The sequence below is a fragment of the Brienomyrus brachyistius genome, chromosome 18 (assembly GCF_023856365.1).
Source record: "Brienomyrus brachyistius isolate T26 chromosome 18, BBRACH_0.4, whole genome shotgun sequence".
Lineage (NCBI taxonomy): Eukaryota > Metazoa > Chordata > Actinopteri > Osteoglossiformes > Mormyridae > Brienomyrus > Brienomyrus brachyistius.
Window position 1 is genome coordinate 19,384,221 of NC_064550.1, and position 14,051 is coordinate 19,398,271.

Here is a 14,051-nt window from a genome sequence, read left to right on the forward strand (position 1 = left end):
AGGTATGTCCTGTTAAAGAGATTAAAAAAATATTTTAAATATGAAAAACAGAGATGAGTTGATAGAGCTGAGAACTGAGAACGCCCCCCCCCCCAATTACAAGTTGGTTTGAGAGACATGCACTTAAATGAAGTGGTTTATCTGAGTTTAGTTAGGCTACTAAAATGGCAGATTTTCCAGAATGGTGAAGGAGGACGTGGCTGGGCTGTCCTACATTCTCGGCTGCTCTCCCCCCAAGTAAGAGACTTGCCCATTACCCTCTCCCACTATGTGGCGTTCTGACACCCGACTGTGCAATACCAGCCTGAAGGCAGCCGCCAATCTCGGAACTGCAGACGACAAGGTGGACAGACGTGTGTTTGCCGAGTGCCACTGGGGTCCAATCAGAAACCACGCATCTTTCAAAATTAACTGTCCGCGAGCACCTTGTCGGCCGTGGAAGGCGGGCTGAATGGTTGAGATGCTCCAATTTAGAAGGTCAGGCTGTATACCGTCACCTTCTGTGATGTTTTGTCCATCCGACAGTGAGAGGAAATGGCTTCCAAGTCAGGGCCCTTTCGAATCTGCATGTGAAGCAATATGGTAGCAAATTTTATACTGCTGAATGTGCGCTCTGAAAAGAATCGACACCAAAAATAATACAGTTGTTTTCTCGGTATTTGCTCATTCTGTGTCCCTGGCAGTATATTGTCTTTTATTTTTTTTGTTGTTGTTGTCATTGTTATTGCGTGACATTGGATCAAGGTCATAGATGGAGGGGCTGCCTGTCTGTGGTCAAACACCTATGTGCTGGTGGTTATAACAGCAGACGGCACGGATCGGGAGGGGCGAACTGGACCGGAGCCCCCCCCCTGACCTGCTTAAGTACCAATGTGTCAGAGCTACTTTGCACTGTGTGTGGGGGCCCACAACCCCACCCCTGCAGCACGCCGGACCACCCTCACAGGCTCCGCCTCCTCTTCCTCCAAGTCCCGCCTCCTCATCCGACTGTCACTCATTTTTATCCGTCGCCGGTTGGTCTGAATTTCCCGCCTTGAAAAAAATGCAACCTCTGTGTACCAAATTCTATTCGAATGGTTATAATAAAAGCATATATTTATATGGCAATCCTGTATCGAGTTTCTTTGTGTCGCTAAAATCACCAGCTTGAATGTCTCCTTCGGCTCCCTGCCTAGATTTCTTAATGGGTGATGACACCCCCACCATATCTGTCAGGAAGCCCAGGGGCCCATCCTGTAAACACCACCCCTTCCATAGTTCAGTGCCCTCGTTCACCCCCACCACCACCACTCCAAGAATTTTCCAGCACTTCCCTGCAACGCGCTGCAGTTATGTGCAACAGTAACGTTTTACGAGGGGGCGAACCGGCTCCTTGGAAGGGGGCAAAGTGTACCATGGGTGGGGTTACACATTAATCCCTTCGCAGAGGTGGAGTTACCGACTCCCGCTGGCACGGCTGTGCAGGTGTCCCCAGTGTTGGTGTTGTCCTACCCCCAGCTCAGCTGCCAGGGTATCCAAGATGGAGACGCAACAGGAAGCAAAGAACAGGTAACACTTTCTGTGCCTCCACCTCTCTGTCGTTCTGTGGCTCTGCCCACATTTGCCGATCTGTCGCCGTGTTTGACGACTGACGGAGGGACACTTGATCCTTCCCTGTGTCTTAGATCAGTGTCCTCTGTAAGATCACTGCTCAGCGTTAATCTCACATCTCCATTGTTTTCTTTTTTGTGACCTTTGGACGGAACGTTATCAAGAATGACACCTGTGCGAGGAAAAAATGTCAGAGACAAAAAGACGTTTACAGACGTCGATGGAGGCTGTGGATTCCAGTTCCTCCCCAAACAGACTCAGTAGATGTCTTCTGCTTTTAATGGTATGAAGCCTAATCCATGGAGCATGGCTCTGTTGTTATGACAGAAACCTCACCCGTGTAAAAATGCTTGTGGACAATGTCATGCGGATGAAACGCGACGAGACCAGTGTCTGTGGATTTCTGTGGCTTTGGCGAATTTGAGGAAAGTGTCCCGCTGGATTACCTGAGGACTGAGAGCGTTTTGGTTGCCAGTGCTGTAACATATGATGAGGAAGCCTGACTTTAGGTTACTGGTGGCCTCATCTAAACTGACTCATCTCAAGAGGAGCAAAAAAACGGACTGAGTGAGTTTTGGAAGATTTCTATTCATGTCTCAAAGAGTGTTAATCACAGCTTGGCTTATTATCTCGCTCATGTGCCGGAAAACATCTCCTTCCGCCTCATACCTAAATAGACGTGCAGAGTAATCGAAACAAACCATGGTCACGTTAATCATTAATTAATCTATCAAACAATAGTGTGTTAAAACACTGAGGAAGGATCACAATTTGCCTGTGTGCTTTCCTTTCAATGAATGGTTTTCCTGAATGGAAGAAAAGTTTCTGAATTCTCCACACATTCCTATAGTTGTGGTTTCAACTTCACTGTAGATTTATTCAGGTTCTGTCAGTTGTGGTTTATTTGTAATGAGTCTATGTTTTGTGTCAGATATGCATGCATTAGGGTGGCCAGTGACTAACCTCTATTCTCCAGATGTTCCTAAGCGCTTTCCTTGGTTACATCTCTTAGATGAATATGGCTGTGTTTACTTCCTTGTGTGATACATGCTGTAATCATCCAATGGATTTTGACATCCTTAGGGTAAGCGGAGGCGCAGAAATTAAACCAGGAATAAGAAGCTTGGCTGGTTCACACGCCCCCTAGAGGACAGAGTGTGCCTGTTGCATCACAAAATGTACAAAATCAGAACAATATGACACGTCGACGTACAGCTGGTGGTGTTCGGTTGACTATGGGGTGAGGGGTTATTGTTGGGTTTAGCAAGCTGGCATTGCGAGTCGCAGCACTGCGGGGGGGGGGGGGGGGGAATTATTCACAGTACATCGTTAGGCAGGGCTTAATTAAAGAATCACTTTATTACAGACAAAACCAAATACAGCATAAGGTTTATGGCCTATTAAGAAAAGCAAACAAGAGGTCAATGGAGACTGGAACTATCACCCCCTAGACCTCGTATAATTACGACATGCTGGAAACAGGACTCCTCCCAAATGCACACAGCGATTTCTAAGGCTCTAACAGCGTGTTGGGAAACCCTATCAGGACCAGTCGGGTGTCATTAACGATGGCGTCTGCATGGAGCTCATAAGCCCGACTACAGGATGCGGGCTGCGAGAAGTGTCAGGCGTGGGCCGAGAGGACATGGAGAGCGAGAGTCACAGTCGACCCCACTGAGGCCAGGCAAGAAGGAGAACCTGCTGAACTAGAGGGTCTATTGACTTCAGTCACACCCTCAGGGGTCCTACAAGTTATACTTGCAGTGAGGCAGTGCCTGGCTCTGCCTGTGACCAGAAGGTTGCTGGTTCAAATCCCTGGGTCAGTGGAGCGATTTTGATGTTTGCCCCCTGAGCAAAGCACAACCCTCAGTTATCCCAGTAACTGTCTGACCCCCCTTTCTGTACCTTTCGCTCTCTCTCTCTCTCTTTCGCTCTCTCTCTCTCTCTCTCTTTCTCTCTCTATATATATTTCTATATATATATACATATATATATATGTGTGTGTGTGTGTGTGTGTGTGTGTCACTTTGGATAAAAGCATCTGCTCAATAAATGTAATATACACCTTCAACAGAATTCAATTTTGTATAAAGAGTTTGTTTGAATCCCAGACCACAGCAAGGCGGCTTTTCCATTAAACAGCTGTTTTCAGTCCTATGCGATATTCTGCATTCTGGTCAACCTGCTCATGAGTCAGCACATTCTGCATAATTTACAGTAGAGGAACCTTAACATCCCATCTCAAAACCTTTTTTTTTCTCTTATTTTAGGACCCACTGACACAATGGATCTGCCACAGTAAGTCACCGTGGTGCCTTTGGGTTTCACACTACATGGCTTCATAAAGGATTTTATCGCTTCTCTTCTCCCCTGACATTTGCCCCATGAAAAGCTGCAGCATTTCTATGTGACCCACTGAAGGGTCTTTGAGCTACATTATAAATGAAAGAAAAGTCCTTTAAATGAAGCCGGCCGTGGTCTTGCTGACTCCAGGAAAATATACACAAGCGGTCCGGTATATGGCTGCACTGATAAGAGTCCACCTGAAACGATAAGCAGCCATTAGTCATAAATTTACCACCACGAAAGTCAGACAAGGTGTTTCACCCTGGATAAGAGCTGGTCTTGCTTTGGCTAATGTTAAAATCTTACAGTGCAGGACGCACTGTACGCTGTCAGAAAAAAATGTACCTTTCGTTGTCACTGGAGCTGCATCTCAAGGGTCTGCCGATTGTACCATAGCTGTGGGAAATGGACTCTGGGAAACATCCCGCAGATACAAACAAGATTAATGTTCCCCCAGAGGTGGAGTTTTCAGGTCCAGAGAGTAAAAATCCAAACCAGGATTTTGTTTCGACCAACGAGTAGAGTCACTCTGTGACTGTGACTCTTTATACTCAACTGGTTGGTTGAAACAAAATCTTGGTCTGGATTTGTACTCTATGGACCTGAAATGGCTCTGTGTAGCCACAATGGTCCATTTCTGCATCTAAAAAGGTACATTTACTTTCAGCTAAGGGTAATTGGCAGACCCTTGAGGGTGCAGCCCCAGGTGCGAAGCAAAAGTACAAACTGATACTCTTTATTTCTTACAGTGTAGCGGTAGCTGGAGATATATCAGGCATTTAACAACTAAAAGAAAACCTTTTTTTCTTTGCTTTCAGGAAATTTACATTCAATCCGAAGGAGGGCATTGACAATCCAGCTTTGGTCATTTCGGAGGACGCAGGTACAGTTGTGTCTCAGAGAAGAGTTGTTTTTTTAAGAGTTGTTTTTTAAGAGTTGTTTTTTTAAGAGTTGTTTTTTGTTAACTCTTGTTTTTTTACTTTGCTCTATTTATTTGTTTAGCTTAATTTACACACTAAATTACAAGTCATGAATCCTTCTCAAGGCAAACTGCTTTGCGGTTGAATCCTACATCGATTTGCTCATAAGTCGAACGTATTTTTATATGTATTTATAGCTGTTGCATGACATTTCATATGCAATGGCCCAGTATCAAATGAACACGGAAATACGCACTAAAGCCAGTGTTTGCATGCATATGCCAACACCGAAACACTGAATGACATAAACAAAAACTGTTTTGTCTTATGCGGCGACAAGGGCACCGATGTTATTATATCACGTGTTGACTGGCTGATGTTAAAACTAACGACCAATCGCTGTGACTTAAATAATTTATTAATTTAATATAGTGCTTCTGAACTAGTCCTTGGGACCTCCAGATAGTCACTGCCAGGTATTCAGTGTTCTTGATTGGCTGAGAGCAGAGAGGGAGCAAAAATGTGTACTGCATGGAGGTCCCTGGGGACTGGGTTTGAATAACACTGGGATAGTTAATATATAGGTTATTGGGATGATGGTCATACGATTAGTCGTGAATTATACATGTCAGGAGTTAAATCCCCAACCCCAGAGGTGTGAAGTGACCCACCAGTAGTGAAGGACATTTTTTTTTTAGCCCAATAGATGGTGCTCTCTGTTCAATAAAGGGCACAAGGCAAACCAAGAGCACCATCTAGTGGGCTAAAGAAATACAGCAAATGGTTCATGAACCATTATTTTGTCCATCACTACCCGCCAGGCCACATGCAACCAAACATATCCACTTTGAAAGAAACTAGGATATTTTTTTTGTGTGTAGGATATGAGGAGGAATCCCTTTCGCCTTTTGTGTCTCTGTACAGAGCCAGACCCGGGGCCTGCGCCACGCTTGTGTGTCCTGAAGAGGGCGCCAAATGAGAGTTTTGGGTTCCACCTGCGCTTAGAGACGGGCTGCCGGGGCCACATTGTGCAGAACGTGGAGCCGTGGAGCGTGGCAGAGTACAGGGGCCTGCAGGACGGTGATCGGCTGCTGGCGGTCAATGGGGAATTCGTAGGCGAAGCCAGCCACCATAGGGTGAGTGGGGGGGTCACTCTTACTGACTACAGACCCCCCCAGGGACTTTCCAGACATTGCTATCAGAGAGAATGCAGTATTTACCCTACAGTATATGGCCAAACATATGAGGATCCCAGAAGCATGGCTACAAATGGCCAGGGACTAAGTAATGCCCAGCAAAATAGTCTGCCCCCCATCCAATAGAAAATTTGTAGTGTTGCTACCCCCCAGGTGGACAACTGCTCACCAGCCCACCAGGGGGTACCCAAAAACCCACAATTCGAGCAGCATACGCAAACGCCAACCACAGGATGGCATCCTGGCAATGCCACTGCTGGATGCCAGCTTATCTGAAATCCCGTTCTGACTCCAGTGGTATAAAGATGAAGTTAGTCCACATTCTGTTTCTGTGATAGTCTCTGCTGTCCCACTGGATGTCGGAATATTGCTGGTGGGATTTTTTTGTTGGGTGATCAGGTCTCTTCTGGTGCGTTTGTGTTTGGTGCCACTTCGCAGCTGGATTTGCTCGCAGATGGTTCCACGTCACAATCACTTCACCCGCAGTTGATCAGGGCAGCTCTAGCAGGACAGAAATTTGGTGAACCGACTTGCTGGACCGATAACGGTGCCAAGACGAAAGTCACTATCCTCTTCTGTATGACTCTGCATTCTGCTTGTTGCACTCTAGTGGCCAAACTTGTGCAAACACCTACCATTTACGCTTCAAAAATTACTGCACAAATGTCGGCGATCCTGTTTATAAACAATCAAAGAATGTCACTAATATCATACACTGAACAATGAAATAAGTAACTGTAGTAATTGGAACAAAATTCTGCAATCTCTAAAAATTTCCACAATTTTAGCCGTTAGTGTATGTTTTACTGGAGAACACAGACCAAGATAGTTGTCTTGGATGTTACTGTACTTGGCCAATAAACCTTTGTCATTCTACTTCTCTTTAACTTCTATGGTCTTCTCTGCAGACTGGCCCACAGTGCAGCTTCTCCCTCATTTTGTGCTGGATCCTTGCGTCAGGCTGTGAGGTCGTAAGCTTTTCACCGCGAGTTGACGTTCGCTCACCGCTGCCCTCTCCCTCTCCGATGTCAGGTCACTCAGAAGATACAGGTGTGTGGGACACAGCTGTGCCTCTTGGTGTTGAGCGGCTCCGACTACGAGCAGGTGGTCTCCGAGGGCCGCGACCTCCGCCACCTGACCAGAGCCCACCTAGGAGAGGGCTGTGCCCGGCCTCGGCTCTGTCACATCACCAGGGACCCCCGCAGTGGTCTGGGTCTCAGTATCACCCCTATCCAGGGTAAGGGGTTGACTATTAGGGATAAGGTTGATTCCTGGATTTTTTTAAGATGGGGGAAGGAGTCAACCTTATCATTAGCCAATCAAGTGTTTTGAATCGTTGAGTGATACTGTGGGGACCAATCAGGTTTCAGCTGGGGCTGGTGCCCGGTGTGGCCATGCCCCAATATTTACCCCTGATTAGGGGGTATATTTTAGAGGTTCAGTGTCTCTGGTTGGCTTGTTGGGCTGATGGCACATCCCTTCTGCGCACCTTGATGATTGAGTCAGCAAATAGGACAAAGAGGAGGTCACATGACTATTCTGTGTATACTGCTGTGCAGGGAAGAAAGGTCCATACTCGGTGAAAGTGGCCAGAGGGGGCGCTGCTGAGCGATCAGGGGTCCGTGAAGGAGACTGGCTGCTGTGGATCAATGGTACCAGAACCTCGGAGCTCGCCTACTCAGCACTAAGAAATATGGTAGGCCGTGACCCCCTCCCCCCACAGCCAGCCCCCCCCCCCCCCCCATCCTCTGCCACGCTGTCTCCCCACACATTGCATACTTTTTAGATGAAGAAGTGTGGGATCCACGTGACCGTCCTGGTGATTGACACTGAGAGCGAGCGAGCCTTTGTCCGCTGCCGGCACCCCATCCTTCCTTCCATGGCTGTCACCCACAACCTGCCCCACCGTCCTTCCACGCTGCACCTGGAGCAGGGACCTGGTGGCTACGGTTTCCTGCTGAGGGAGGAGAAGATGCGGTCTGGACGCCTCAGTGAGGATAACACATGCAAATACACATGAAATCTCAATTTGCATACGGCTGCTGGAGTCAATGCCTAACACACGTAAAGACATAAAGTTAAATAAGATTATTCACCTGTGCAGTCATGATTTCAGAGTATACCAATCATTTAACAAACTTTATTGAACTAATGTGTTTTATTCTTTCATGTAAATAATGACTGATTTCAAGATTCAATATATTTATTGGCCATGTGCAACAGGTCCAAAATAGAAAGTATAAAACATAACAGACAGTGCAAAACAGCATGACAGTGCAAACAATACAAAATAGTGCAAAATGATATAGACAGTGCAAAACAAAACAGACAGTGCAAAACAGCATGACAGTGCAAAACAATACAAAATAGTGCAAAACGATATAGACAGTGCAAAACAAAACAGACAGTGCAAAACAAAACAGACAGTGCAAAACAAAACAGTGCAAAACAGCATGACAGTGCAAAACAATACAAAATAGTGCAAAACGATATAGACAGTGAAAAACAAAACAGACAGTGCAAAACAAAACAGACAGTGCAAAACAAAACAGTGCAAAACAGCATGACAGTGCAAAACAATACAAAATAGTGCAAAACGATATAGACAGTGCAATAGAAAACAAACCACAAAACAAAACAGACAGTGCAAAACAGCACACAACAGTAGAGACAAAACAAAAAACAGACAAACAGTGCAAAACAAAACAAGATTACAAACAGGGATGTAGGAACCAGGGGAACACGGCTGACATGAACCCCCTAATATTTAATTCTCATTCATTCAACCCCCCATAAATAGACCTTTGCCTTTATGTTATAAAATAGTGCCCCCCCCCCAAATATCAAACTGTCCTGTGCCGTTGAATGTAAAATGGCACTCGGTAGTCAGAAGACAGCATCATACACATATTTCAGCTTTCGTGGGCGTGTCCCCCTTAGGCCACGTGCTGCGTGATATCGACGCAGGCAGCCCAGCCGAGGCGGCCGGCATGCGTGACGGGGACACGCTGCTGGCAGTGAACGCCGAGCCCGTGGAAGCGCTGGAGCATGAGGAGATCGTGCTGCGGGTGCGGAGGAGCGGCCAACGCGTGGCTCTCACCACCATCCGCCCCAAGGGCGCAGACTTCTACTTTAAGGTGGGGGAGTCACACAGCCCTGTGCCGACTGAAGATCGAGACACTGTTTCCTTCTCTGGTATTTGCTGTGATGTTCCTGTGAGCTACAGGGCTGTGCCTTTGATGTAGGAACATGGGCCGCCGAATCGGGGGGGGGGGGGGGGGGGGGAGGGGCACCAGGGGGGCCGTACCTGTGTAGGTTTAGGAATGTAATTAAGAAGGCAGTGATTAACAATTACGAAAAAATTACCGACAATATAATTTTATGCTAGCCGATAAAACTTTATTGATAAAAGCCGGAAATATATCTGTGTTTTTAAATCAAAAGGTTATATCAGAGTTTTAGACGAGTGGGTGTGATTTTATGACCCCACCTCCAATCAGGAGGGTTCTGTAGTTCCTCTTTTGGAGTTTGTACATTTCCTGTAGAGCAGTATTGCGGCTCAGTGGGCAACATCCAGGCCTCACACCTTTGTGTTCATGCCCCTCGCCTGGCCACTCTAGTCTTGTCCCATAGTCCAAAAAAATACTTAGCGACTAGGTGAACTGGCATCTCTCAATTGCCCGTAGTCAAAGTCAAATTTACCATCTTGTGCACATTCACAAAGAAATGTGGTAACATTTCACGCATACTGTAGTAATGGTAGTGGAAGTGTGTGTACGATGGACTAGGCCTCTGGATGGATGGTCCTGTAGGAAAACTATTCCCAACCTTTTGATGACCGTGGGCAGGGAAAATTTCCCCAGACCAATAAAACTTGTCAACGGGGGGTGCTGGTGGTAAAACAGCTCAGTGGGGGGGGGCAGATTTAATAAGTTTAGTCATTTCCTTTTCTTTTCCTGATATGATGAAAATGCACAAGCACATCTTAAAAATATATTTTATATAAAGTTAATATCTGAAAATGAACCGAGCCCTGCAGCATACCTGGTGGGGGTTACAGGGGTTTAGGAACCATTGCTGCAGAATATTGGCAGTGAAATTTTAATTTATTTAAAAATAGATCACAATGTGATTCTTAATTTGGTGTCAATATGTACTTATTTGATGTGGGAATGTGCTAATCGCGTTGTGATTCTTATCCTACAGATGGAAAAATGATATTAAATATCTTTCCATCAATAAAGAAAAAAATATCTCAGTCTCATTATATTAGGATATAGTAATAACCCATAAGTGACCCCACTTTAATGCATGTCTCCTCTTCCAAAGCTGGGTCTGTCTCCACTGCTGTTCTGTGATGACATCCTCCCTGAGGAGGAGCCGGAAGATTGTGCGCCAGCCCCCCCCGCTGCACCTCCGGACGAGCCCCTTGTGCAGGCCCCGGCTCACCTTCCATGCCCGAGGCTGTGCGTCTTGGAAAGGGGGGGCAGCGGTTTCGGCTTTCACCTGGGCGGCATCCCACCTGATCCGGGCACCTTCATAAGCCAGGTACTGCCCCTTTAATTCCGATCAGCCATAAGGTGTGGATGAGGATGTCTGATTGTAGCAGAAGGGACTAGCAGGTAAAAATTTTAATGGGTCCAGGTTAGATTTCATAAGTCGGAATGTTTTATTTTGATGGCAATTCAACAGAGAAAATTGCGATCATTATCTATCTAACAAATTCTACCTGATGAGAGAGGAACTCACTTTCACTTCCATAGCACGTTTCCGCCATTGATTGTGGAATTTCACTTGTAATCTCCAGGAAAACTTTGTTTTTCAAGCTGTATTTTGGCACCGAGTTTAAGGGGCTTTTTGAGACAACTGAGGGTGAAAAAACAATATTTTTGGGTGAACCACTGAAAAATCACTGCATTTCAATGGGTAATTAAAATGATTTTTTAAAGTAATATCCACAAAGAATGTAAATGACTAAGAAATATCTTTTATTTAAAAAATTATTTAAATGTCACATTTCTGGGCAGAGAAATGATAAGTTGAATCTGAAGTATTTTGGACCGGTTTTTAAATTTTACTCCAGTCGGTTCACTTACCTGCCATTACCTACTATAAGTGAAGGATAACACAGCTAGCAATGTACTTGTAATCTTGGTTAATACACAGTGTGTCTTGCAAAGGAGAGGCAATAAAAGGAGATCAAACTTCCTATTTGTTAGCAAAAGCAGTTATATCACCTGTCCTGCAGGTGGCAGCAGGAGGTCCCGGCGAGAAGGTCGGACTCTTTGAGGGTGATGTGGTGGTGGAGGTGAATGGGATGAATGTGGAGGAGGAGTATCTGGAGGACGTGGTGGCCCTAGTGAAGAAGGGCGGGGAGTCCCTGAAGATGTTGGTGGTGGAGAGGTGGGGGTACGAGCTTCTGAAAAAGAGCGGGATGCCCATTAGACCGGGGGTGATTACTCAAAGCACTCAGGTAAGACAAAAGCTAACGCATGCGGAGTCACACAAACACAACCAGAACGGGAGGAGCAACAATGCTGAGGACATAGAAAATTAATTATGAGCTTCCCATAATCCCTCTCTCCATATATCTCCATATGCCAGGATTATCGTCAACATCAACTCTATTATAATATTCCCACATAATGAAAGAACAACACATTTCATTTATCTGTTCTATTTTTGCTTTTCAGAGAGAAGAAACTCCAAAAAGATCATTTTTTTGATAACGCAGGAATCACCCTGACATAAGCGATGCTATTTCTTGTTGTGTAATCAACAGGAAAATGCATGGTAGTCATAACTCCAATTACTATAGGATAACCGAGGCTCCGCCCCCGATGAGCTCACCTGAAGGACCTGGACCGATCTGGAAGTGGATCACTGAAGTTGCTATGACCTTTCAGATCATGGTCCAGGCTCAGTACAGAAACCTCCTGAGCCTCTTTCCTGCCCAAGCTGGATCATCTAAACTCCTTCAAGTTAGAGTGTAACACATTGTCTCTATAAGAAAAAGCCGAAATATATTTTCAGGGAATGAAAAAGTTATAATCAACCATCATCCTCCATCTATTTTCTATACTTATCCCATGCACTGTTGCGGGGGGGGGGGGGGTCCAGAGTCAATCCCGGAAGCTACCGGGAGGGAATAACCCAGAGTGCCAGGCACCAACCCATCACAGGCACCCATTTGCATCTACGGACAATGTGGAAAATCCAGCATGTTTTCGGACAGTGGGGGGGGGGGGGGGGTGGAGTAACCAGAGGCAACCCCACAATGACACAGGGAGAACATGCGAAATCCACACATGTGGGGCCATGGTGGAGCCTCAAGCCCTGATGCCAGAGGTGTAAAGCAACCTAGAAATCTGAAAAACCCATATTTAACTGGGCCAGCAGTGTTTGACAAATGTAACAGACCGCTAATTGCATAATGACTGAGAAGTCTTTTATTTTTCTATTGATATTTATGCAATAATTTAAAATGCAAATAAAATGAACTCATTCCTCCAAATACATTTTGTGAAGCTGTATTGAGTTAATGTTCTCACACTACAAAGGCTGTTGTATTGACGCTGCATATGAACGGCCAGGATCTGAATCTCATTACTCACCGCCAAGTATAAAAGTTAGAAAGAGTTTGTTTTGGTGCAGATGGTAGCATGAAGTGACGTGGGTGTGCTATTAAACATACTATCGATGCAAAAGGTGCAGAAATGAAATACATATTGAAATAGAAATAAAAATGTGCGATTAATTGGTAATTGTAGACATATAAGTAAAGTTGAGATATCCAGCTGCATCGTACAAACAGCTTTGGGTTATATGCGAAAAAGCACATAGAGTCTATAAGAGTGTAAAATTCGTATAGCGATTGATTAGATATAAAACAGTCCTGTAGGTGGCAGCGTGCTGCACATGTGCCCTCACTTAGGAGACCAGTGACCTGGGGAAGCTGTCCAGCTGGTGGTTAATATACAAGCTCAGGACTCCTGCACTGGGCTTTTGCCAAGAAGGGAGACGCTGCCAGGGTGTGAGGGGTCACACGTTATTCTCTTAGCCTCGTTCCTCATCCTTGATGACGACAGGTCTTCAAGAAGTCAACGATCATCTCCACACATCACACAATTTGCTGCAGTTTCTGCTTACAGTTCAATGATGCAGAGCCAGACCGGACAGAGATGGTGGATGCAATAACTGATTCTATTACGCCCGTATAGAACCCAGCCATTGATTTGTCTGACAACTTGCATTTTTTCTTGACAGTATAATTTCCACAATAAGTTAAAATGCAATACACATTATAATATTAAATGGCTACAATGAGCAATAATTTGTTAATCCTGCACATGAACTAGGCTGACCATGTCACACAGGACACTGCGCTACATCAGATTTTACTAACTAAAACTGAAACGCTCCTATCCTGGCTGAATATTTCAGTTCCTCTTGTGCTTTGATTGGTTTGTTTCCTTGATTGTAAAACTCATCCAGCTGTTTCACATTTACATTAGTGAGACAAGGAGGGGGCAGTGAGTTGCTCAGTAGGCAAAGGCCCTGTGCTTGTGACCAGAAGATCACCAGTCTTGGTTTCTGCAGAACAGTCACATGCTTGGGGGCTGAGCAAGGCCGTTACCCCCCAGCTCCAGGGATGCTGCATGTTAATAACTGACTATGCACTGTGTGCATGATTATAGTAGACTAACCAATCAACACACTGTAAGAACTCAGTGCTTAAATGGAATCCAGGTACTTTTAATTCAGATAGTTCACAAATCCTGTGCCAACTAAAAGTTTCCTCCCTGACATGGACTATCTTGTAACCCTACATAAACACCCCCACTTGGTGTTGCAAAACTAGCTTGACCATATAATACACTAACTGATAAGAAAACAGGAATAACACTGACCTATATAAATATATTCGGTTATAAAATTCGGAAAGGTGTTGTACTGTCTGGCCCGCTTGATGGCATCTGTTTCATTTCATCAAACATTA

The 14,051-nt window shown here is 45.2% G+C and overlaps 1 protein-coding gene and 1 long non-coding RNA gene across 6 annotated transcripts; one reads left to right on the forward strand and one right to left on the reverse strand.

Annotated features, from left to right (window-relative positions):
• The first annotated feature begins 1,350 nt into the window (after window positions 1-1,350).
• On the forward strand, window positions 1,351-12,266 carry LOC125713446 (Na(+)/H(+) exchange regulatory cofactor NHE-RF4-like). 5 transcript variants are annotated; one of them, XM_048984582.1, is made up of 12 exons: window positions 1,352-1,548; window positions 1,755-1,873; window positions 3,861-3,888; window positions 4,755-4,819; window positions 5,781-5,992; window positions 7,085-7,289; window positions 7,612-7,748; window positions 7,839-8,043; window positions 8,993-9,189; window positions 10,382-10,600; window positions 11,301-11,525; window positions 11,746-12,266. In XM_048984582.1, exons 2-12 carry the CDS (start codon window positions 1,855-1,857, stop codon window positions 11,776-11,778), a joined length of 1,545 nt encoding a protein of 514 aa, XP_048840539.1. In that variant the 5' UTR covers window positions 1,352-1,548; window positions 1,755-1,854; the 3' UTR covers window positions 11,779-12,266. The 5 variants fall into 5 exon arrangements, with proteins under 5 accessions (XP_048840535.1, XP_048840537.1, XP_048840536.1 ...); XM_048984578.1 differs by having other exon boundaries at window positions 1,351-1,548; window positions 11,301-12,266; XM_048984580.1 differs by having other exon boundaries at window positions 1,351-2,157; window positions 11,301-12,266.
• On the reverse strand, window positions 10,844-12,034 carry LOC125713447 (uncharacterized). The gene is made up of 3 exons (XR_007383595.1): window positions 11,903-12,034; window positions 11,290-11,471; window positions 10,844-10,918 (listed from the first exon to the last, which is right to left on the reverse strand). It is a non-coding gene; the product is annotated as an uncharacterized LOC125713447 (long non-coding RNA).
• Window positions 12,267-14,051: the final 1,785 nt, after the last annotated feature.

What these genes read in the sequence shown, in the direction of transcription:
- LOC125713446 (XM_048984579.1), top strand. An exon ending in GCGAAGCCAGCCACCATAGG is followed by an intron (nt 5,993 to 7,084) that starts GTGAGTGGGGGG and finishes CTCCGATGTCAG; the next exon opens with GTCACTCAGAAGATACAGGT. An exon ending in ACTCAGCACTAAGAAATATG is followed by an intron (nt 7,749 to 7,838) that starts GTAGGCCGTGAC and finishes CATACTTTTTAG; the next exon opens with ATGAAGAAGTGTGGGATCCA.